Below are 26,232 nucleotides of genomic sequence, written 5' to 3' on the forward strand. Positions count from 1 at the left end.
TATAATACAAAAGTAATTATCTGTGTATTATAGAATTATGGATAACTTATCTTCTTTTATTTTCTATCTTTGCCTGATTTCTAAAATAAATACTTTTCCATTATAAGTATATAATACCTTATTAAGGAAATTTTAAAACACATACAAAAGGAATGCATAAAGGAGTAAGAATAGGAGTAAGAATATAATGAACCCTAAATTCCTACCAACTAAATTCAACCTCAACCAACACATGGCCAACCCACTTCCCCATCTCTTCCCAGTGGATTATTTTAAAGCAAATCCCAGGTGTCACATAATTTCATCCAATAAAATACTTCACTAATGTCATTATAAACAACACACAACGCCCAGCCGGGATTCCCGGCCTGGGCACATGCAATCTTGACCCCAGTGTGGGGCTTGCAAGAGGCAACTAATCAATGATACTCTATCATTGGTGTTTCTATCTCTCTGTCCCTCTCCCTTACTCTGAAATAAATAAATTAATATATATATATATATATATATATATATATATATATATATATGTATATATATGTGTGTATATATATATATATATATATATATATATATATATATATATCACACACACACACACAAAACATGAAGTATATCACACCTAAAAAAAGAAAATAACAGTATTTTTTAAATAGGGGAGGAGGGGGGGAATGTTTTCAGAAAATGAAATATTAAGGGGCAAAAGGAAGAAGATAGTAAATGGCATTACTACATGAGGCTATGTGACTCAAGTTTCACTGAAGAGGTCTGGCTGCATGGTTGACCCTTCAAGGCCATAAGAAAAACTGGCAAAAATGTCTATTTCTAAGTTATCAACATTTCTGGGGTTTACCTGTTGAGAACTGCTTCCTTGTCTCCCAGACGACTTTTAATTTTACTAGTCAGATAGTCCAGAAACAGCGTCCAGATGTCCAAGCAAGAGAAGTAACCTTCATGCGTAGGCTATGGTGCAAAAGAAATCCAGACAATGAAATTACTTAGTGCAAACACTCCTTAGGAACCCACCCACCAATATACTTCTACCAGAATATCACAACCATAAGTCTAGGTTCCCTCAACTTCCTGGTGTTTTTTAGAGGATCTTCACAATTAGGTCTGTTGAACCTAACGAGACAAGGGTATAGAGACATACCCTGTTTCCCCAAAAATAAGACAGTGTCTTATATTAATTTTTTCTCCCAAAGTTGCGCTAAGTCTTATTTACAGGGGATTTCTTATCTTTCCATGCGCTAGGTCTTATTTTCGGAGGATGTCTTATTTTCGGGGAAACACGGTAGAAACATGGAACAGACTGTTGAATCTCAGAGGGAAGGCGGGGGTGGCAGGATCAGATGTGGAAAGAACATAATTGGTGGCAGAATCACATATGGAAGAACATGTCATTAGGGAGATACTAAGTGGGACAAACTAAGTTACAAAATAAGCCAAGCAAACACCTATATTAAAATCTAAGACAGTGGTAAGGAAGACTCTTTCAGATTATTCAATTCAAATCTGTTTATAGAGAAGAAAACTGAGATCCAAAGATATGATTTATTCAAGGTCAGGGGAAGGAGCAGGTACTTTTACCTCCGGCAAATGCTCTTTCTACAACATACCATTATGAAACTAAAAATAAATTTCAGTGGCTCCAAAAGTGCCAAGTTTACACATTTGAACATTAGGAAAGACCATTTGCAGTCTTCCTATATAACAGACTGACAATGAGCTTGTTAAGTCTGCCTCTGGGGCATCAACTCATCTGCAGAAGTAGGGGTGTCCAACAAGTAACAGCATCTCTAATCCAGTGTTGATAAGGACAAAGTGAGGAGAGGAGACAAAGTCTTTGTAGGATCCTAGTGCCGGACCACTTGAGTGATTGCAGTGACAAATGCTTTGGAGAGCTTTCCGCTCTATTTCTTACAAAATCCAGGCATTATACTCTCCACCATCTAGACCTTCTCATACTAGTACATGTTCAGTTTCAACCTGTGGTCCCTCAATCCCTTACATATCCACTCAAATTCTTGCTACCTACAAGAACTCTTTGGTTTTAGTTGTGATGGCTTGATTGAACCACGTATTGGTAGCAGAATCAGATGTGGAAAGAAATAATACCATCACCTTGGATCAGTTTTCCTTCCATTTCTGATCCACAAGGAAATCCAGAAGTTTACATGGACATGCATGAAACTTGCCCAAGAAGTAACTAATGTTGTGTGTTAGCATGCAGAGGGAGTTATGTGCCCAGTGAGTCCGAGACTGAAAACTATAACTTAAAAAACAGCAGACTCCAAGCTGACAACCTGCCAGGCAGCCCTGATGCCAGACAGCTAGGGCTCCAACAGGACCACTGACAAGCCATTCTCAGAAAAGAGAAAGACCGCTTCCTGTCTCCACTTCGGACTTCACAAAACGCAAGATATGTCCATGAAAAGAAATGACGTAGACTATTAAACAGGAAAACAATTGATAAGCCACATGGAGAGAAGATGGGCAATTGTACGCAGGCACTCGACTTGCCCAGCCCGGAGGTGTAGTCTTGTCCTGGCTTTTGGCCTGCTGAGCTTCCCTTAATTAAGTCACGCACCTCTACTTCCTTGGTTTGAAATACTCACCAGCCCCCATTAAAGAACATAACTGACCAGAAGCACATAGAAGTGTATTAGAGAAAAGCCACCATATAAGTCCAGGTTTTGTGGTGTTGTTAAAATACTTTATAATTATACACATCTTACCATGCCTTTGAAAAAAAAAAAAGTGGGCAGATAAACCTTCTGTAGGACCTGAAATACTGCCATTCACATCCTTACATGCAAGCCCCACTGTGAGGTCTCGTGTATAACCCACATCTGGCCATTGACAACTGCTGTGGGTACAGACTGGAAAGATGATAACAATGATAGGTTGACTGCACGTTTTAAAGTCATCCAACTTTTCAAGTCCATTTTTTAAATGTACCTGCACTCAGATTTACTTATTAGATTCCAGGGATAATTATCCTGACAAGTTTCTTTAAGAAACTAATGGCCCTGGCTGGTTTGGCTCATCAGCCTGCAGACTGAAGGGTCCCCAGGTTCTATTCCAGCCAATGCACATGCCCAGGTTGTGGGCTTTCTCCCGTGGTGAATGTGCAGGAGGCAGCCATCAATGATTCTCTCTCATCACTGATGTTTCTCTCTCTCCTTCCCTCTCCCTTCCTTTCTGAAATCAATAAAGACATAGTAAAAAAAGAAAAAGAAAGAAACTAATGATACCTCTCTTATTTGCAAGTGGTCTGTAGTGGTTAGTTGCCATTTGCATTGGTGTATGTGATTTTTAAAAATATTTTTTTATTGATTTCAGAGAGGAAGGAAGACGAGAGAGCTAGAAACATTAACGTTGAGAGAGAATCACTGATCAGCTGCCTCTTGCACACAGCCCACTAAGGGGGTTGAGCTCAAAACCCAGGCTGACAGGGAATCGAACCATGATCTTCTGGTTGACAGGTTGACACTCAACCACTAAGCCACACCCAGCTGGGCTGATCTGTGTTAACTTCACAATAGTCCAGGAAACTGGACAGATGTATTTTTTTACTTCCCATTTTATAGATAAAGGAGCAAAAACTCAGAAGTTACCTACCCAAGGTAAAAGATAAGGAACAGGAACAGAACTAAAATGGGGATCTTGAGACTCTGGTCCAGAGCCCTCCCCAACCCCCAGGCCACACTCTCTCAGAGAGTTTTAGGAAGAAGGGGCAAAATGAAAAATGCAAGACCAAGAAGGAAGTGGTGATGACACAGTCAGAGAAAAAGCAGGAAGACAGAAATCATATGATTATCTGCAGACACCCCAGGGCTTCAGCAAGCTAGGAAAGTGACAGTGGGCAAACATCTGGTGAGCACTAGTGGCTGGAGGGACAGCACCAAGGCACTTAGGTGGAAAAACAAAGAAGGGAAAGAAAGAGAAGAAAGATACTAACACCATCTTTATCTTATTCTTTATCTCTTCTTTCAAAATGTTTACCAATACCAAACTTTTCATGAATTTTATAAACAAAAGGCAAAAATATTGAGTACATCCATAATAACCCTCCAGACAAAAGCCCTATTTCTCCACTTAACAGTTAACTAAACAATGATGAAGTAAGTTCACACTGTTAGTGAGTAGATGAGAACTTAAAGCTCTCTCTAGAGAGCATTTAATTTCTTATTCTTAAATTGTATCCCAAAAAAACTCCCAACCACCAGCTCCTGCTGCAGGAGTATGCCCTGCCATCTCTTCTCCACTGTGCCTCTCCAGCAAGGGGCTGCCCACCCTGTGTAAACGGCACAGAGCACCTTCCAGATTCCCACCCCTCTGCCAATGCTCAGCATCTGCTTCTGCCCGAACCTAGAGGACTCCACAGTCCAGGAACCTGCACCCAGAAAGAAAGGTCCTCACACAGGAGGCCACGAGAGCAGAAGGGGGCTCAGCTGACAGAGACCTGCAGGTAAAGGAGGAAGAAGGTTGTGGTTTGTTTCATTACCATATCTATTTCTTTTTTCAGCACATAAATATAATGTATGTGTATGTGTACTATGTGTATGTATATAAAACTACCCTTTTCAGTTCAATGGAGAACTACAATCAGCGTAGGATTCTAGAAAAAGAACCATAAAAGGTGAACCATGGGAAAGACCCTGAAAATGCCTATGCAGCCGCTCACCTTAGGTAAGGAAACTGAAATAAAAAGAAACGAAATAGACTTTTCCAAGGACACAGACCTAACGAACAACCAGAGCCCAACAAGAATTTTTAGTCCAAATCCAAAGAAGCCCTAAGATATGCACACACTTGAACACATTCTTCTACATCGGCACATAGGATACTAAAAGATCCCTTTTTACCTAGGGGGCAAGACTGCAAGACGTTCTCATCCCATTGTCCCTTCTTTCTGACGTCAGCACTAGCTCGCTTACTCTCTTTCATTTCTGCTACACGTGTCCTATGCTATCTATCAAATCCTTCTTTTGCCTGGTCCCCTTTAGGTTTGTCTGGACCCCTCTCAAAACTTTCCCACCTTTGATGCCTCCTTCTCTTTCCCATCCTCACCCTCCTACATTTCATCCCCTCTTCTATTCCTCCTGAGGCCTGGTGAGCCAGCAGGTTTTCCTTCTTGCTCTGCACTCACCGGACTCTCTGCCAGATGTCCTGCACTTGGAGGTCTGACAGAGTCAGCGATGATGGCACCAGTCTACAGTTACCGACCATCACTGAGTGACCATTACAGCCTGTGGTTACCCTCCTCCACCTGCGCCCTTCCCTATTCCCAGGAATGGCTCACCTTACCAGTGGGTGCTCTGACTGAGTGCCAAGCACCTCCTTGAGAAAGGCTGGCTCGTACACTAAATCCTTACTCCAAGTCCCCTATCACAGACACACACTCCTCCCAACCTAGGTCCCTGCCTTTCCTCTAGCCCCATTAAACTACATTAGAGATTTAAACAACCATAAAAGTCTCCTTATAAAATCAGATGCCCTCACTAGTATGTTCCAGCAGAAAGAGCTAGATATGTACACCAAAAATGTGTGCAAACATGTTCACTGCAACATGATCCCTGGTCACCAAAACTGCAAGCAGCCCAAACTGGCAGTGGAATAGATCTTCAGACAATGACTTACCATAAAGCAATGAAAAAAAGAACAACTACTACCACTCGGCACAGATGATTTCACAAACATAATACTAAATGAAAAAAGCCAGACAGAACAAATATACTTTGTTTGCTTCCCTTAGAAACTAATCTGGGATGTTAAAGTCAGGATTGGGGTTACTTCAGGGAGAAATGAAGGGGAAGGGACATGAGATTTCTGGGTTTTGCTGGTAATGGTTAATGTTCTAATTCTTGAGTTAGGTGGTGGTTACATGGTCTGCACTTTTCTGTATGTGTGTGATACTTCAATAAAAAAGCCGATTTTAACCACACACACAAAAGGACACAAGGGATAGGGTAAGAAGGAAATGTCTACAACTGGACTGTGGTGATGGTGGCACAGTCTCTAGTACTTGACATCACTGTGTTGTCCCATTGCAGCGGGTGAATTTAGTAGTATATAAATTTTACCTCAGTAAAGCTGTTAAAATATATACAAATAAAAAATATTGGTTCACTAAAATGTAAACTCAATGGAGGCAAGGACTTTAAAGATTACAAATGCCTAGCTCCTGAAATATAATGGGAACTCAAAAAGTATTTGTTGAAGAGGGTTGGGAGAATGTATGCTTCTCCAACACCATAGTGGTTAAGAGAGCACAGACTGTATGGGCTCAAATCCTGGCTCCATCGCTTACTGTATGATCCTGAGCAAGTTATTTTTTGTGCCTTAACTTCTTTATCTGTTAAATGGAGATGATAATAATAATACGTAGCTCACTGGGTTGTTATGAAGAATAAACATGCTCATCTTTACATATTAAGCACTACAAAATGTTTGAGAAATAAAGGTCTTTCTCCTGAAAACAACGCAGACTGTGGGGGAGAAAGGGATGGGCAATTCTGGTGCATTACCTGATGAAATGTGTACTTAAACAGAAGTGTCAAAAATTCCACCACGGGGAACTGGGAATAGGACTCAATTCTTCTTAAGTGAACACTCACAAAGAGCCGCAGAAAGTCAGTAAACTTCTCGATGTAGCTAAATAAGAGAAGACAAAAGGTGACAATGAGACACACAGCACCTCCTTAAAAGAAAATTCAAATTCAATCCAAATTTCTTTCAGTAAAGAACTAGACAGATTTATATTTTCAGTTAAAAATATAAAGGCCTACAACAATTACCTACAGGTCAGGCAACCCTTCATTCCATTACCACCTGAAACATAGCAGAAAAGCAACTTTAATCCTCAAACACCATCTAGGAAGCATCGTGTAAGCTAGTGCTCTCACATTTTCTGACTCGTTAGTGTTATGGCCCAAATAAAGTGAAAGGAAATGATTCTAAAAAGTCAACGGGCAGATCATGTGTGTCATTTCAACCTGGCAGGTCTGGAAGAGTATTTTTCTTTGGTAGAGGCCAAAATATTTAAAATGAATGTGCTGAAAACCAAAACAAGGCTACACAAAAGACATGGCATCCAGGTAAGATAGAGTCAAGCCTGCCTGTGTTTAATTGGCACCAGGAGCTAATTAAACACAGCACATCCCAATCCACTCCAAAGTGATTTCCAAAATAAGGGCAGAAGGCTGTCAGAGCTGGAAAAGCCTCGGACAATTTAATCTGATGCTTCCTTTTACAGAAGCTGGAGAGATAGTGATCGCCCAAGGTTGCTCAGCCAGCTCATGGCAGAATGGGACCACCATCCACTCCCAAATCAGTGCTCTCTTTTCACATCACAGTGAATCCCCAATCATCTGTTTTCCCAAAATCATTTCACAGAAGAGTGTGGGTCACAGCTGCAAGGATAAGAGATTTTGTTATTAAACACACGGCACTTCACCACTCTCACATCTCAGAAACTGTCATTGTGAGCCCCTAGATACCAAAAGGTGATTAGAAAATGAGATGGACATAGCTCTATAAATCCCATTTCAGAGACCAATAACAAAAAAGATAGAGACATAGCAGGCCTTAGCCAAAAATTAAATAATGGCTGAAACCAATTCTGAAACTCATAACTGAAAAACCTATTTTTAAAAAGCACAGATATATGAAATAATAAAAGGGGAGAAGACAACTTTGTCTCAGAGGAGCAAAATTAGGCCATAAATAAAATGTCCCATATTGTTCTTGGGACCTATTTGCCCTGAGGATGGCCCACTGGTCTGACTGCACACATATGTAAACTTCTTTATAGCTCTAATAACATTAATTTGTTTGATAAGGATCACGGTGCCAAATTCTTGGAAAACAGTAAGGCACTGAAATCAACTGTTTCAAGGGCTCGAAAAGGACAAAGAGCCTTCTCTCTGATGCCTTCAATCACTAATCCTGTATGAGCAGGAACTCATTCCTCGCTCTGCTTATTACGTTTTAGTTTTACAGGGATTTTCAAAGTCACCAACCTGTTTACTGATCTTTAGAAAGATGCACTCAATTCCCTAGCACCCGTAAAAGAATAAAGAGAAGTCATGGGTAAAATATCGCACAATCTCAATTTTATTTTAATCACCAACCCAAATTTTTACAGAATACAAACAAGGCTGTTCAGCTGCTAAAACTACAAATTTTATTTCACCTCATTTTCTTTCCTTTGCCCACCTTCTGGTACAGGTGCTAATGAGCAGTAGAAAGTTAGGGAAAAAGGCAGTGGAGAAAGAGAAGCAAAGGACCTGGTTAAGTAGCACCTAAACAATGAGAATGGACTTAGCTGTTTAGAATTAGTAGTAGGGACTCGAGAGCCAGGAAGCAAGCACACAGTATTGTTTATGTCACCTTTCTGCTTCCAGGCACCTCTCAGCTTTCACAGGGCAATAGGAAGCATAGGATTAAAATATAAAACCAAGAGCATAAAAGTTACATGTAACAAAATCAGTACAAAGATAATCAAGACAACATTTCTATACCACCCGAAGATAAGCCGTAACAAACATTATGCTACAAGTAAAAGTCAAAATAACTGATATTCTATGCTTGATACAAGCAGTTAGATTTTAACATATGGAAATACAGCCTTTCTTAACATAAGCTAGAAAAAATATAAAATAGTGTTTGAATACTGATACCTTTGAATTTATATACAAAGCTATTTCCAAATAATAAATAAAACATATTACCATACCATTTTATGATTTTTTTCTGTGATTAAACAGAGAAATTTTACACAAAGTTTGCTTACAGTGAAGCAAACCAAATTTTTTAACTTTAGAAAAACTTTATTAAAATTGCTTAATTTAAAAAGCACTAAAATTGTTATAACTCTAGGCACTTTGTATTGTTATTTACTCTAAGGAAAAGGAAATGGATTAACTCTGAATAGCTTAATAATAAAAAACAAGCCAACGAAAATTGATTAAAATATTAACTTTGGCTGCCAGGCAACCTCTACATATTTACTATTACTAATTCAACACAATTTATCCGCTTGGACATTTCTGGACAGTAAACATGATGCTGTTAATATAAGTTCCAATTTTCCCTCTTGTTTCCATCCCGCAGTAGCATATTAATGAAAGTTGTAAGACAGATAAATTACATCACCTACAAGGGAAATAAAAGAGACCATGCCTCCGAGTACTGTGATGGAAGCTTCTTTTAGGGCACTTAGGAAAAGTTAGATCATTTTAGACTCCAGTCAAAGGACAATAACAAACATACACAGGTATGCCCACATTAGCCTGTGCCCACATTAACATCTCTCCTTTCTTTCATGAAAACTTGCCATCTGTAAAATGACAATATGATAGCATTCCTATACACTGGCTGATGTTCACTTGGGAAAAGTCGAACAGTAAAAACTGACAAGCCACACCAAGTGAGAAAGGTGATTGTAACTCCTGTACCTCCACGAACCTCCTCTCCTGTCCTTGGCTACGCATGAGCAGCAGTCTCGGTTCCTGCACCACCTCAGACCTGCAGGCAAATAGTGAAGAAGGGGGAAGGGGGGGAGGGAGGGGAAAACGGGTGGAAGGGAGGACAGGAGGTGGATTGGGGGAAAAGACAACAAGCCTACACAATTCACAATCACTTTTCAAACTCACCTCATTTCCCTTAACCACCCTAGCCCTTCCAGCTAAGCCTAGATTTACTGGTACACACCTACCTTTCTGTTCCTTACCAGGAGCCCAATATTCTGAAACCAAAGAGGATTACAAACACCATGCAGAACACCGCGATAACCAGCCAAGGCCCTCTCTCAGGGCACGCTGACGTCACACCTGTTTTCATTACCTCTCATCAAGTTCTTCTAGCCTGCTCTTGACCGTGTGGGCATTGTTATCCTTGGTGATTTTCTGCAGGAGGTAGAAAGTCTGCTGGAACATGCGCAGTAAGTACTCCTCAAATTCCATAGGCACACAGTTCTTGGACATGAGTTCATTGATGCAGGACATGGCCAGGACCCCAAGCCGGCCGCGTTCCTGACCCAACACACAGTTCTGACTGCTGCCATTAACTGATGCCATCTTTCTGGCTCGGATGTCACAGCCAAAGCGCGCAAAGTGGAAGATGGTAGTAAGGAGGGATGGGGTGATGCTGGCAGACAGAGGAATCCAACTGAAGAGATGGGCCAGGCACTCCAAGGCCAGGGAACAGATATACTCACTCTCCACATCAAGAATGGGGATTGGCTGGTTTAACAGTTTGGCTGAACTAGGACTCTGCAGCAGGTTACTCAGTAAGTCACCTGAAAATGCAAAAGGCTTTTAAGATCTACATTATCAAATCTCTTACAAACCAATTCAAGTAATTCTTCAAACAAACAAGCAAACCAACAAACAAAAGCAAACATCACTTTAAATCAGGAGTTCTCCAAGTCTGGTCCAGGGACCAGTGAGTGTTTAAATAATGCTGCTCTTCTCAGTAAATGTTTTTATTTGCTCTGGAATCAGCTTTATATATAATGAGTTTATCAGTCATTTTTAAATGAATTGATAAGTATTTGTAAATTTTCTGTTTTAGTATCAATAGATATAACTCACAAAGCTTTCTGAGGGCCTCAATAATGTTAGGAGTAAAGGAGTCCTGGGTTAGGGTGGGAAAATGGGTAAAAGAAGCCAAGAGGTACAAGCTTCCAGGTATGAGAGAAATGAGCCCTGAGGATGGTGATCAGGTGATCACAGCTGGCAACGCTGTATGCCTATGCGAAAGTTGCTAAGAGAGATCTTAAAGTTCTCGTCTCAAAAAAATTATGGATGTTAATTTACTATGATCATTTCACAATATATACATATATCAAATCATTATGTTGTACACCTAAAACTAACAATGTTATAAATACCAATTATATCTCAATTAAAAAAAAAAAAAAAAAAGTAAAGGGGCCCAGAGACCAAACATTTGAGAATTACTCGGCTAGGCAAGGTAGGTCTGTGGACCTGCACCATCAGCATCTCTGGGAACTTGTCAGAAAGTGCCAATTGTCAGGCGCTACCGTACACACACCTACTGATGTAGAACCAGAAGGGATAGAGCCCAGTACAAGCTCTCTAGGTGATTCTTACACTTGCTTAATTTTTGAGAAGCACCGGACTAATAAAATCATGTAAAATGAAATTAGGGGGAGTTATAAAATGATTTTAGAAAAGACAAAAAAAAGAAAAGTATTCAAAGCTATAAGAAGAATACTTTCTTGAAGATGTGAGTACATAAAATAAAAGGACTTATTCTGCCCTTCCCAAAAGCGATAAAGAATAATCAATACTAAAAACTTTAGGATTAAGGAAGAAATGTAGGCAGAAGAAACTCCTATACAAAGAAGAAAACACGGGATTCAGACTCCTCCGCAGTAATATACAAAGCCAGAAAACAGTGATGCAGTGTCTCCACGTTCTGGGGCAAAGAATGACTTAACCTAAAGTTCTCCTTTGAGTATAAAGGAAGGTGACATTTTCTCAAACATGTAAAAACTCAGATAATAAATATATTGCCCATAAATTCTCCTTGAGGAAACTGAACAATGAAAACTTGCAAATAAAGTGATAAATAAAAGTAAAGAATTAAGGAATTGAGAAGCTATGGCAAAGTGACTAAGGCAAACATTGAATTAAATATAGAATCAAGACTAAACAAACAGGAGTTACAGAAGGGTGCACTAACTTTCTCATCTTTCATAAGCAAGTCTAAATATACGGTCTAAAATTAAAACATGTACTAAGAAACTAGTTTTTGTGCCCTGACTGGGAACTGAACACCAACCTTTTGGTGTACTGGACCAGCCAGGCAGATCTATTTTTCTTAACCTTAAAAGTATCTTTTTGCCCTAGCTGGTCTGGCTCAGTAAGTAGAGTGTCGGCCCTTGGACTGAAGGGTCCTGGTATCAGTTCCGGTCAAGGGCACATGAGTGGGTTGTGGGCTCAAGACCCAGTAGAGGGTGTACAGGAGGCAGCCAATCAGTGATTCTCTCAAATCACTGATGTTTCTATCTCTCTCTCATCTCCCTTCCTCTCTGAAATCAATAAAACTATTTTTATTTTTAAAAAGTATCTTTTACAAATTAATATTCCTTGTGGAAAAAACATCTCAAATCGGAAATTCCTCCCATTTAATACCTCTGTTAAATTCCAACTAAAATTTGTTTTTATTAAAAATAAAAAATATGGCTCAGTGGTTAGAGTGTCAGCCTGTGGATTGAAGGATCCCAGGTTCAATTCTGATCAGGGCACATGCCTGGGTTGCAGGCTAGATCCCCAGTAGGGCCCCAACTTCTTTGTCTGTAAACTAAACATAAAACCATCATCTACTTCACATCTACATCTGGCCTTGTAAAAGGAGATAAGGCAACAATTTGGGGAACTATTCTGAGAAATAAACCACACACACTATCAACTGTTCCAGTAGCTGCTATAAGAACTAGTCCCAATAAAAAAATAATAATAAAATTTAAAAAATAAAAAAATAAAAAGAACTAGTCCCTAGGCTTAGTTCTTTGAAAGTGATCAGACAGAAAACATCTTTACAAGCCAGTTTATGAGAAAAGAGACCAAAGACCACGGAGCTAAGTCTGACCAGGGCTGGCAGGGCAGGGTCCATCAGAGACTATTGATGGGGTGTTTTAAGTTACTTGGATACTCACTGGGTCCTAGCATCTCTCAGGAATGAATTTACTACAAAAAAAAACTAAGCTTATGGTCAAGAAAGCTAAACAATTTTCTAGAAATTTTACTGATTAACTTGGTATCTTAAGTGCATAAAGGCAGTTGAGTGAAAGCAATGAAACAAATGTTGATTAAATCACCAGTGTTGTCTAAATAATAGGACAAAATCTAATTACTTCCCTTGCAGCTGCCACAAAGAATAACAGGTAAATGTGCAATTCTATTTTTTAAAGGGAAAGCATACCATCTTAAAAGCTTTACTTAATTCCTTAGCAACGCCCCCCCACCCCAGTCTCAATTTATTTTGCTTTTTCTCAAATACTAAAATCAAAGATTTCAAAAAATTTTTAATAATGTCTAAGAGACAACTGTCAAGAAATAAACACCGTGTTTTTAGGTTTTGTTTATATGGAAATGTCAAATCAGTTCATATTTTATTAGTTTATATTTTATTTTATCTAACCTCATACACAAAACCTAGGCAACACATAAAAGAGCAAGCATTATTTTTTATTTATATTATTTTATATTCCCCAACCTGGGCTCTAGGAAAATAAGTCTATCAAAGTATAAACTGAGTTATTAGCTTGGAATGTACCTGAACAAAGCCAACTAAAACATAAATATTTTGGTAGGGGAAAAGCATCACAGAAAAACAAGTTTTTCTGGGATATGCCTGATGCTGCTAATTTTAACTGGATGGTAAGTAAGCTAGGATTCAACTATCTAAAAACAAATCTAATTCAAAAGAACTAATCTTTGCAAACTATAATTTAAATAAAATGGCACATTTTAAGATTAGCTAAATTGAAGGACACTCTCCAAGGAGTATATTCATAAAATCAAATCTCCGTATCATTTGCAATTTTTTCTTCAATCATTCAAATATTGCAAAATATAAATCTGCTAAGTTACTTCAAATATTCACCTTGAAAATGAAGGTTTGCACCAAGTACAAATAAAGTTCAATTTTCCATGTGCTTTTAATATACTCTAGACCTCTGTAATAGATTTTAATCTAAGAAGTATGATAAAATGCTCTAAACATATTTTTTTACTTTTTTTTAAATTCTCATTGAGAATATTTTTTCCATTGATTTTTCAGAGAGAGTGAAAGGGAGGGAATGGGGAGAGGGAGAACGAGAGGGGAGAGAGAGAGAAACATAGAAACATCCATGTGAGAGAGACACATCAACTGGTTGCCTCCCACATTTGCCCGGGCTGGAGGCAGGGATTGAACTTGCAACTAAGGTGGGTGCCCTTGACCTATAATCAAACCCACAATCCTTCGGCCTGTGGGCCAACGCTGTAACCACTGAGTCAAACTGGCCAGAGCATATTTTTAGTGTTTATTTATTTATTTATTTATTTTATTGTTTTTAGAAAGAGGGAGAAAGGAGTGAAAGGAGGGAGGGAAACATCAATCAACTGGGCTGCCTCCTGCATGCGCCCCAACCAGGGATGGAACCCACAGCCTGTATATGTGCCTTGACTGGGAACTGAACCTACCATCAACGACGCTCCAATCAACTGAGCCACATGGGCCAGTAAACTATGAACAGTCCCCAAAATTTCATGATGTATTTTCAATTCTCTAGTAAGTGCAAGAATTTGAACTTCCACATATTAACAAAAGGTTACATGAAACAGCATGGGCTTAGAGATGTCTGATTTCAACAGCACATTTCCTGGGGTACAGGAGAAAGATGTGGAAATATTTCTCACTAGCCACACCAATCTTTACAGTAGAGGAAGAAATATGTGCCAATTACAGGATGTACTCTACTTGAAAAGCATTTGTGATTACTGAGTGTAAACAAAAGCATTTAGAAACTAAAAGTTCCAGCTTAGACACAATTTCCTCTTTCTGCCCATCCTTGAAAGTAGCATTTTTAGGTGAACTGCACCCTGACTTTTCAAACAGATAATTAGTGTAACTGTAGACACTAATTACAGTAAACTAATGACCACTTTATCAAACCGTTCTGACCTAACGTAAAGTCAAAGCTGATCACTGCACCCCGGTCTTAAGGAGCCCCGTGGGGAAGAAACGCTCCAGGTACCCCTGTCCCCTCCTCCAGCCTCTGCCACCTCCCACAGCAGCAACCCCTGCAGAACTACAAAGCCGGCCTATCAAGCCCCAAGGGCTCATACCAACCTCAGCGCGAGCAACACAGCCATGATCACTGAGCAAAAGGGAAAAACAAACCAGGAGGATCAGAGATATAAGCTGAAGGGGATGGAAGTGGGTGAAAGTAGATCAAAGGTGCCATCTTCCTGATGGGAAAGGAAGAAACAAAATATGTTGTTCTAAGCAGTGTATTAGAAAGAATGTACGAGTGAGCACTTAAAAGGAACTAAGACAGCTACTCAGAAAACATGGACAAAAAGGACAAAAATAGACTAATGACGAGTCAGCATCTGGGTCTGGCATAAATGAGCAATTGCTACCCTGCTGAGACCCGCCACTGCATTTAAAAAGAACACCATGCGTGGGGGGCAGACCATACCACTTTCTCCTGAGGTTGGGGATGGTGGCGGGGTGGCGGCAGTAACGCTGTGTTTGTCCCAGACAGACTCCAAGATACCTATACCAAGAAAGGGAAACTGAGTTTAAGAGAGAAATAAAGTCCAACATATGCAAATCAGATTTAGAAAAACAACTTATTGGTATCTTTTATCAAACATCGATGTCTAAACATCCCTCTCAACCGTATGTCTACTTCTTGGACAGCGCCACTTGGATATTCCACTCACTTTACCTTCCCCCCACAAGCCTGCCTCCTCTTCTCTTCCTCACCCAGTAAACCCAATCTCAGCTCTGTTCTCCCGTCTTGCCTCACCCCACCGCACACACAGGCTTCATCATGCTGTTTCTTCCACATGACCTGCTCCCTCCCCCAGAATCCCAACTTGACCTTTACACCGGACTAACAGATACCTCTCTGAATTCCACTCAGCTCATCTCCCCCAAGAAGTCATTCTGTCTAATAGGTTTTTCCTGCACATAAAACACACCTCTACTCTAACTCTTAATGCAGTCTTTTAAAGGTCTTTCTCCCTTAATGAAGTAAACATTACTAGGAGGGCAGGGACTGTGTTTTATTCCTCTTTGTCTCTCCTTATAGAACCTGGTACCTATTATGAACACAAAAGTTTCTGAAAATATTTGTTTCCAAAATATTTAATATTATGGGATGGATAACCTTTGAAAATATTATGCTAAGTAAAAAGAAGCCAGACACAAAAGGTCACATATTGTATGATTCCATTTTTATGAAAAGTCCAATTAGAAAAATCCATAGAAACAGACAGTGAGTTGAGGGAAGAAGCATTATAAATGTTCTGGGATGTCCCATATAGTGTGACAGCTACACAAAGTGGAACGTAAAGTTATCAGACAGTCCTTAACTCTAGAAATTTAACATTTAGTCAGGGATGTCAATAAGTGCTTTGAATGAAAGCTCTGAGGGTTTGGTTTCTGCCTAGGAATCTGGGGAGGGATGTGGGCAAATAACAAGATTACTTTTGATCAAGCATTCTTATAAGCAACTTTAAGTGCCCACTGCATGCTAAGCACCTTTGTAACACTTACAAAGAGAAGATTCCTAGACATCCAAGAAGCCTGGGTAGAGAAGCTGCAGATAAGAACACCACATTCCCAAGCAAGCCCCGGCTCCTGGCACCTCTCAGCCAGGCTTCCCTGCACCTCCCACCCAGCAGGGCCCACTGCTGCACAGCGGTCACAGCCCTCCTGACTCGGCGCTCCACTCTCTTCCTCCCTCCTGTCTCATTCTTCGGTTTGCTTTCTGTTTATTCTTACTCTTCACACATTGTCATGGGGCTCCAATAAAACAGAAAAGATGGCAAAGAAAATGCTACACACAAATACAACGCAGCACACATGGTGCTGTTACACACCTTGTCTGGCTCACTTCTCCCACACAAAACTTGAAATTTTCTATCTTCCTACTCCTCCAGCTTCTCCTGATTTTAAGTACAAATTATTTCCAATAAAGTGTTCGCCATCCACTTTACTTAGGATACAGTAATCAGCATTTCAAACCCATTCCGATGACCTGGGTCTATACCTCGTTAATCGCAGTAAGAGTGAGCACCAATTAATGGAAGACTTTAGAAAAGTAGGTTAGAAACATTTTTTGAGTCTACCAAGTGCTAGACACCGGACTGGTGCTGGGAATATAGCACCTCATTCTTTCTGTTTTGATTCTCAGATTCAGTAACAATTAAAACAACTGCTCACATATACTGAGAGCTGGGGCCTGAGCTCTGCTCATCTGAAGGCAGGCCTCTGGCTTTTGACACCACCCGTGCTCACCTGTCAGGAGGCCAAGCACTGTCTGCACCTGTTCCAGCAGCAGCTTCCGTAACTCCTCTTTCCGAGCCACACTGAGGTCCTCACGGGGACAAGCCAGCTCTTCTGATGTTGTTTTCAACATGATCAGTCCAAGGGGGGTTGTCACAGGGGACTGGATCAACTGCCAGAAAAAGGTAAGTTCTGAGCAAACTGTTTAAGGTCTGAGGAATAATAAACCTGTAAAGTACCCCTGTGAATCATACATAAATAGGTTGCGTAAATCAATGCTTTATTTTTTTAATATATTTTGTTGATTTTTTCAGAGAGAAAGGAAGGATAGAGAGTTAGAAACATCGATGACAGAGCAACATTGATAAGCCGCCCCCTGCACACCTTCCACTAGGGATATGCCCGCAACCAAGGTATTATACATGCCCTTGACCAGAACCGAACCCGGGACCCTTCAGTCCACAGGCCGATGCTCCATCCACTGAGGCAAACCAGCCAGAGCTAAATCAATGCGTTAGAAAAATGACTTAAAAGCACACCAATGTCTTTTTTTTTTTTTAACCATTCAAAATATATTCTCATCTTAAATAAAAAATGCTAATACCATAAACTTAAAAATGACAACAATACTCCTTTATACCTACCATGACGATTTTTATACATGTCTATAAGTTTTAAACACAGCCTTAGTTACTTCGTCCAAATTTATTAGTTATTAACACATACATACACCAACTTGTGATACATTTTTAATATTCAAGTATTAAGTCAACTTTACATTCTAAACTTTGTATGCTTCATGCAAGTTCAAGATTAAACACGTGGCAGGCAGAAACATTGTATATACATCATTACACTATGAATACAGGTATGATTTCACAAATACTATGCAGCAAATTAAGTCACTTTTTCTAGCACCTACCACTCCAATCCACTGTACCATTATAAAGTTTCCTTAAACATGAAACAAAAAAAGGTACACCTTCAATAGCATAACACTACTTATATCAATTCAAAGCATTACTATTGCATTTATTTTATTTCCAGAATTGGTAAAAACAAATGAGTTGCCACTAAAATTCTCTGTTTGGCTACATGCTACAATCTATAAAAAAACAAACAACTTAAGGAATACTTGACCATTTTCTCAAATCGTAATAAACTTTAAATGTAGTTCATGCTCTGATATATTCTTTACTCAATCAACAAAATATAAGCCATAGTGAAGAGAAGGACAGGACAAACTGCACCCAGATAGAATGTATATTCTCTACTTCAAGAAATTTAGGGCAGACTTCCGGTATTGGCATCCTCCCACAACCATATCCAAATTATAACTAAACTACAGGACAATCTTCATTCAGAACCACCTGAAATCTAGCTGAATGGAAGTCCTACAACTAAGGATACAAAGAAAAAGGCACATCAAGACTGGTGGGAAAAGGGATGGAGACAGAATGGGTTGGGCTGGTCATACATAACATGTGGTGGATAAAAATCAGAAGGGCTATCTCAGCTGTGGAGCGAGGGGTCCCAGCCCAACAGCAGGTCTAGGCTTCTAGTGCTGGGAAGAGAAGTAACCCTAACGTCTAGCTGTAAAAAAAACAAACAGGGGAAATTAAGACTGAGACAGAGGCTGCTGGAGTCCCAGGCAGTTCCTCTTAAAGGGCCTGCACATGGACTCACTAAAACTTACTCTTTCTGCACACCAGCACTAGGGCAGCAGCTCAAAAGACACCAGGGATATAAGGGGAGGAACTGAAGTGTCTAGCATCAGGCAAAAGCTAGGGAGACAGTTTTCCCCCAGAAACAAGAGCTGGCAGAGGTCATTGTTCCTCTGATGCTCAATGAAGTTAGGGGAAGAGTACATGAATTTAGAACTTCAACAGCATAAAAAAGGACATGGAAACCATAAAAAAGGACCAGTCAAATGAAGGATACACTAACTGAAATTAAGAATAAGTTACAGGAAATTGACAAGAGTAGATGAAACCAAGAATCAAATCAGCAAGTTGAAATACAAGGAAGCAAAAAACAACTAATCAGAACAACAAAAAGAAAACAAAATCTAAAAACCTGAAGATAGTATAAGGAGTCTCTGGGACAATTTCAAGAATACCAACATTCACATCATAGGCGTGCCAGAAGAAGAAGAGAGAGAGCGCGCAAGAAATTGAAAATCTATTTTTAACAATGACAGAAGGAGCCGAAACCGGTTTGGCTTAGTGGTAGAGCGTCGGTCTGCGGACTGAAAGGTCCCAGGTTCGATTCCGGTCAAGGGCATGTACATTGGTTGTGGGCACATTCCTGGTAGGGGGTGTGCAAGAGGCAGCTGGTCGATGTTTCTCTCTCATCGACGTTTCTAGCTCTCTATCTCTCTCCCTTCCTCTCTGTAAAAAAATCAATAAAATACACTTAAAAATAAATAAATAAATAAAAATGACAGAAGGAAATAGATATAAAAGTCTAGGAAGTGCAGAGCATCCCAAACAAGATGAACCCAAACAGGCCCACTCCAAGATACATTATAATTAAAATGCAAAAAAAGAGTATATTGTTCTGGCTGGTGTTGTTCAGTGGTTAGAGTGTTGGCCCATGCAAACCAAAGGGTCATGGTTTGATTCCTGGTCAGGGGCACAAACCTGGGTTACAAGTTCACTCCCTGACCATGGTTGGGGTGCATGTGAGAGGCAATCAATTGATGTGTCTCTCTCACATTGATGTTTCTCTCTCTCTCTCTCTCCCTCCCTCTCTCTCTCTCTCTCTCTCTCTCTCTCTCTCTCTCTCTCTCTCTCTCTCCTTCCCTCTCCCTCTCCATCTCTCTTTTTTCTTCTCTTCCCCTCCCTCCCTTTCACGATCTCTAAAAATCAATGAGGAAAAGATATCCTCAGGAGACGATTAAAAACTTTTTTAAGAGAATTAAAAGCAGCAAGACAGAACAGTTACCTACAAGAAAGTTCCCATAATTCTGGCAGCTAATTTCTCAACAGAAACTTTGCAAGACAAAAGGGAATTGCAAGAAATATTCCAAGTGATGAAAAGCAAGGACTTATAACCAAGGTTACTCTACCCAGCAAAACTATCATTTAGAATCAAATGACAGATAAATATCTTCCCAGACAAGGAAAAGAGCTAAGGGAGTCAATCACCACCAAACCAGTATTATATGAAATGTTAAAGGGAATTCTTTAAGAAGAAGAATAAGAAAAAAAAGATTAAAAAATATGATCAAAAAGATCAATAAAATGGAAATAAATACATGTCTATTCACAAATGAATGTAAAATAACAACAAAATAAACAAAGAAACAAACTCAGATACAGAGAACATTTTGACAGTTGCCAGATGGGAGAGGGGTCAGGGCAGGAGTAGGGTGGAAAAGATGAAGGGGATTAAGAAGTACAAATTAGCCCTTGCCGGTTTGGTTCAGTGGATGGAGCATCAGCCTGCGGACTCAAAAAGGTCCCAGATTCGATACCAGTTAAGGGCACATGCCCAGGTCATAGACTCAATGAAGTTAGGGGAAGAGTACAATAATATGCCCAGGTCATAGGCTCAATTCCTAGTAGGGGGAGTGCGGAAGGCAGCCAATCAATGACTCTCTCTCATCATTAATGTTTCTATCCCTCTATTCCTCTCCCTTCCTCTCTGAAATCAGTAAAAATACACTTTAAATAAATATTGTTTCCAGCTGTATCACATGATTCAGATGAACATCATCTCTCTTGGCTTAGGTCCCCTCTAGTATTCCCTGATGACTTCCAATCCTGACATGTATGTAGTAAGACCTCTTTCCTGAACCCCAGATCCACATTTCCTAATGCCTCACAAGATATATACATAAGGAACACTCAAATTTTAAGCGTATTTTCTGAAAAAATAAATTTACCATCTATCAAAATTCATTCCTTCATCCTTCATCCCTGGCCTGGAAAATTTGCTACTTCAGCCTAAAATCTGAAAAATATCCTAGATTCCTCCCTTCTTCAACCCTCACCACCCACTGACCAAAGCTTCTTGACTCCATTCTCCTAACTGCCTCGCCTCTTTCCACCAGGCAGGCCTCTGCTTGGCTCCGATTCTCCTTGTCTCACTCAGACGTCACCAACAGCAGCCTTACTGGCCACCTTCGCTGCAGCCCCTCTGCAATCCACATTCCACATGATTGCTGATGGTATCCCTCTAACATAAAAATGTGCCGTTTGCTCTCTTCTCCAAACTCGTTACTAAGCCATTCCCGTCCTGTTCTGCCCCCTGTCCATCAATCTAGCCTCTTACGCTGAAGCATTACATTACCTCTCATCGCATCACCAGCAACACGGACACTCCTCAGCACCTTGAGTCTAAATGCTATGCCTCTGCACTCTGCACATACTTTCACTACAGTAACTGCCATGCTGTTGGATAACTATTGTTAGCACAGCTGTCTCCCTACCAAATTATGGCAACTGAAGGCCTCATCCTTGCATTCCAACACCTGGCACAGTACCTAACAGGCTTTCAAATATTTGCTGAACAAAATTTCCCAAGAGGTTAACAAAGCAACTGGGTTTCCCACACCCTCTCTTCACTGCACAAAGGTACAACATAGTGAATTTATCACTACTGCAGCTCCAAAATTTTGCTCATCTTTCATGATTATTTCCTTCCTCTTCAAGAAAGGAAATAATCACTTCTACAAACGAAGTATTTACAAGATAAAGTTTCCTCAGGTTACGTCCTTACCTGTAAAATGTTGGTAAAAAAGTCATGATAGAACATGGGCCAATCCTGACGGCCAATATCAACAATAACTTTGCAGAGCTTGTTCCGGACAAAGTAAGGTAAGGTTTTGTGGTGAGCCAAAAGGAGTTTGGGTAGGCAGCTACGGATTTCCATCTTATCCTGAGATGGGACCCCAAGCCACATTTTGTTGATCAGATTCTGAAAAACAAATATACATCCTAAAGTTAACTGGTTTTCATCCAATGGTTAGCTATATTTCCTTAAATAAGCAACCCTGATTCTAAACAAAGATGTGGAGCAATGCAATGTTGCAATAAGAGTGATAAAAATATTCAAATCCTATAAAACATCAATCCCATTCCTGGAAAGATCTGCTAAACAATTTAATGAAAATAAAAAAGCTGTATGTGTAAAACTGTCTATTACATCACTGTCTCTAACGGCCACCACAAAATAATGACAGAAACAACTTATGTTCAAAAACAGAAGAATGGCTTGGTGAACATTGGTACAGCCACTTACAGGAATATAATATAAAGACGAGGGGGGGAGCAGAATACAAAGTGGCATGAGCAATATGATTATTATAATTAGTGTTTTTTTTAAGTGTATATAGAAAGACAAAAATGGGAAGCGAATTGATTAAAATGAAAATGTTTGTGCTTAGGCCGAAACCAGTTTGGCTCAGTGGATAAAGCGTCAGCCTGCGGACTCAAGGATCCCAGGTTCAATTCCGATCAAGGGCATGTACATTGGTTGCGGGCACATCTCCAATAGGGGGTGTGCAAGAGGCAGCTGGTTGATGTTTCTCTCTCATCAATGTTTCTAGCTCTCTATCCCTCTCCCTTTTTCTCTGTAAAAAAATCAATAAAATGTATTTTTAAAAAAAAGAAAACGTTTGTGCTTAGCATGAGAATATTCTGGGTATCATTCTTCCTCCCAAACTTAAATTATCTTTTTCTAAATGATAATATGGTGCCCTAGCCAATTTGGCTCCGTGGATTGAGCATTGGCCTGTGGACTGAAGGGTCCTGGGTTCGATTCACTTGCCCAGATTGCAGGCACAATCCCCAGTAGGGTAATACAGAAGGCAGCCAATCAGTGATTCTCTCTCACCACTGATGTTTGTATCTCTCTCCCCCTCTCCCTTCCTCTCTGAAATCAATAACAATGTATTTTTTTTAATGGTAACGTGGAATGAAAAGTTATATTCTACCACAAAGGACCTACCTGCCTGACCCCATCTTACCTTTCTGGTGTCAAAGACAGAAATGTGCCCCCAGCACACCAGACATCTTGCTGAAGGCAACAAGTGGAGAAGCCCCGAGTGAAGTTACCCTGTTTCCCAGCCATCTGTACATCAAAGCTCTCTATCCCTCTCCTGTGCCAATGACATGGCAATGTGACTACAAATACTTTTCAGAACAGTATAGATTTATCTGACAACTTACCTCAAAAACCGTCAAACTGTACATCATTACATAGTCATTCCTAGTGCTGGAGAGAAAGTACAGGCAGAATCTCCAGGCTCCTACTTGCTGGGCAAAGTTATTAAGAAGCTCCTCTGGAAAAGTTAAATAGCAACAAAAGAAGGCTATGAAAATATATAAAATTAATACAAGGTAGGGCTGTCTTATTTTTTAAAAACGTGCCACCCTCCATATATGTTAATGTTGTCAAAATCAACTACAAAATCCAGCTTATTTTTCAACGCAGAAGGGACAGACCATAGTCTTCCAACTCTTAGATGGCCATGAGCACAGACCATGTATTCAGGCATTTTAAAGTCAGTAAGCTTGCAATGGGCGTTTTTTTCAGCAGAGAAGCTTTCATTGTTAAAGGTCTTACTTAGCCTAATGTGTGGACAGACAGTTATAAGAGAACTAGAAGCCCAATGCACGGAGATTTGTGCTAGAATGGGCCTTCCTTTCCCTGACTGCCAGCACCATCTTTCTACTCCAGCCCCAGAGCCACCTCTTTCCACTCCGACCCGGCCTTCCCACTCTGCCAAGAGGCCATGAGAGGAGCTGGGGGGGCTTGGCACCTGTGTATGCAAATTAACTACCATTTTTGTTTTGTTAATTTGCATATCTCTCCTGATTGGCTGGTGGGCATAGCAGAGGTATGGCCATGTTTGTCTATTATTAGGTAAGATCATTTGACCTTATAAATGATGGCTAATTGCTAACATGTTTCCTCTGGGGCAAGAGAAATATCTAAGGTGTCTCTGAATAATTATAAGGGCATTGTTTACTAACATATATTTCATTTTCAAAATTGAGCTATCAGCTATATTGGGGATACCCTGTATATATCTCCCCACCACTCACTCACTCACATTGTAAACACACACCCGCACACACACACACAATAATGACTAGAGAAGTAGGAAAAAATTATAAACAAAGAATAGACAAAAATGTAAGTGAATTCAAGATAGCAAATTCTCTTTATTTGGTTTAGTTTTATTTTTAACTACCACCCCAAAAAAGTAAAAAAGAATAGCAATCATGGGAGATGCCAAGACAGCCCTGTCCACATCAAATCAGTTAGAAATGGTTTCCTCCTCCTCAGGCTGCAGTAGCATCATCCAGGACCACAGGCAGCAAGCATTTCAAGTCTATCACCATGTGTCTGCACATGCTGCCCTGTTACCTTAGCCTGCTATACTGGTCATGAAATGTAACAGAAAAAGGCAACAACCCTGAGAGATTCTAGGAAGCCCTGGGAAAAGCAAGAAGCACAGCAGCCCATTCTAATCCTAAAGTCAGTGCTCTGCTAGACCCTAGGACTTAGGCTAAATGCATCAAGGCAGGCTCATTAAAAATTGAATAAAAGTAAGCTGATGTCCTGTTCTTATAATCAAATAAAAAATTATATGAATCCCAGGGTCAAGTAAACCAAAGAGAATGAGCTCTGGCTGGAAACAAGGAATTCAGGGCTCTGTTCTAGAACTTGCCACTAAACCACTTAGTCTGATCCCTACAGCATTGCCACTCCTCCTGATGCTTCAGGTTTGCCTCTCGAGGTTCCCGCTGACAGCTCTCTCTCTAGAGCACTAATAACACACCTCTGGAAAGCCTTTAGTTCATTCTAAGACATCAAAAAGGAAACAAATGGTTCCAATCCACACTAGACTGAGGCTGAACTAAGACACACTCACTCTACAGAACCAAACCCCCGATTGCTCTTAGCTTTCATTTAAATCAGACATTTATAGCATCTGTTTATTTAAATAAGATTAGAATACAAACATGATCCAAAGGTTCTACTTTTAATTCATGAATGCTGAAGGTGAGCAATATTTGCTTTGCAAACCAAAAATTAATAGAGAAACAATTCAAGTATGAATGAAAAACAGGACTTAAGAGAAATTAGTACTGAGTCTACTATAGTAGACTGTAGCAGGGGTCTTCAAACTACGGCCCGCGGGCTACATGCGGCCCGCAGAGGAGTCTGATCTGGCCCACCAGGTTTTTGGGCAGTGAGCGCAGCCGAGGTGTTACAGTAGGAATTAGTAGTTCATGTAGTCCAGCCCTCCAGCTCTCTGAGGGACCGTGATCTGGCCCCCACTTTAAAAAGTTTGAGGACCCCTGGTATAAGGGAAAGATCCTTTACCTTCTTTGGTAAAAATCGCCAGTGATGTTTTCACTATAAAGTACTTTAATAGCATAAAACTAACAGGGATCACTCTGAGGGCAGGAGGAGGGTAACGTTGGGTAATACGAAAGGATCTAGGGAAGCAAGCAAAGTGAATTCTTCAAGACAAATGCCTGTTCAGCTACTGGGCTCAGCTTCTGTCAGTCCCGCTCGTTTATGAATGCTCTGGTTCTCTAGTCCTCAGAAAAGAAAGGCATGCAGCGCAAGCCCAAAAGAGAACACCAGGTTCAAAATTAAGAGATGAAAAGTTAGCATCTACCAGGAGCTGGTGTGATGCTCAAAGGATGCAAAGGGAAATGGGCTGTAGCCAAAGCCGTGCTGGCAACCTGGAAATCCAAACCACAATCCAGCTTTGGACAAAAGGCGGAAATCAACCATAATCAGCCATAACACTTAACATGTGTTAGGAAGCCAAATAGGACAGAGAAATGGGCCTCCACAGAATTCCACGTAAAGAATTACAAGGGGGTAAAAGCAATGAATGTAAGGTCAAACATCCAAGGGAAAACCCTTTAAGTTTGAATAGAGAAAATTTTTTCATTTTCAAATACAGGGGTTAGCCGAAACCGGTTTGGCTCAATGGATAGAGCATTGGACTGCGGACTGAAGGGTCCCAGGTTCAATTCTGGTCAAGGGCATGTATCTTGGTTGCGGGCACATCCCCAGTAGAGGGTGTGCAAGAGGCAGCTGATCGATGACTCTCTCTCATCGATGTTTCTGACTCTGTCCCTCTCTCTTCCTCTCTGTAAAAAAAAATCAATAAAATGTTTAAAAAAAAAAAAAAATTCAGGGGTTAAGTGAGAC

At 40.2% G+C, this 26,232-nt stretch overlaps 1 protein-coding gene across 7 annotated transcripts in view; it reads right to left on the bottom strand.

The window, feature by feature from the left end:
• The window catches only part of XPO6 (exportin 6), a 113,726-nt gene that overhangs the window by 50,303 nt on the left and 37,191 nt on the right, over nt 1–26,232 (bottom strand). For 3 of the 7 annotated variants that reach the window (XM_084882889.1, XM_084882888.1, XM_084882891.1), the window contains exons 3-12: nt 23,220–23,362; nt 21,769–21,966; nt 17,056–17,215; nt 15,227–15,304; nt 9,853–10,306; nt 9,465–9,534; nt 8,398–8,422; nt 6,804–6,837; nt 6,534–6,660; nt 854–963 (exon numbers count right to left, since the gene is read on the bottom strand). In XM_084882889.1, the coding sequence (XP_084739015.1) occupies nt 854–963; nt 6,534–6,660; nt 6,804–6,837; nt 8,398–8,422; nt 9,465–9,534; nt 9,853–10,306; nt 15,227–15,304; nt 17,056–17,215; nt 21,769–21,966; nt 23,220–23,362 (1,399 nt within the window). The remainder of the gene's footprint in view (nt 1–853; nt 964–6,533; nt 6,661–6,803; nt 6,838–8,397; nt 8,423–9,464; nt 9,535–9,852; nt 10,307–15,226; nt 15,305–17,055; nt 17,216–21,768; nt 21,967–23,219; nt 23,363–26,232) is intronic. The other 4 variants (XM_084882893.1, XM_084882892.1, XM_084882890.1 and 1 more) reach the window with 3 other exon arrangements.

The sequence above is a fragment of the Pipistrellus hanaki genome, assembly GCF_964339955.1.
Source record: "Pipistrellus hanaki genome assembly, chromosome: 4".
NCBI lineage: Eukaryota > Metazoa > Chordata > Mammalia > Chiroptera > Vespertilionidae > Pipistrellus > Pipistrellus hanaki.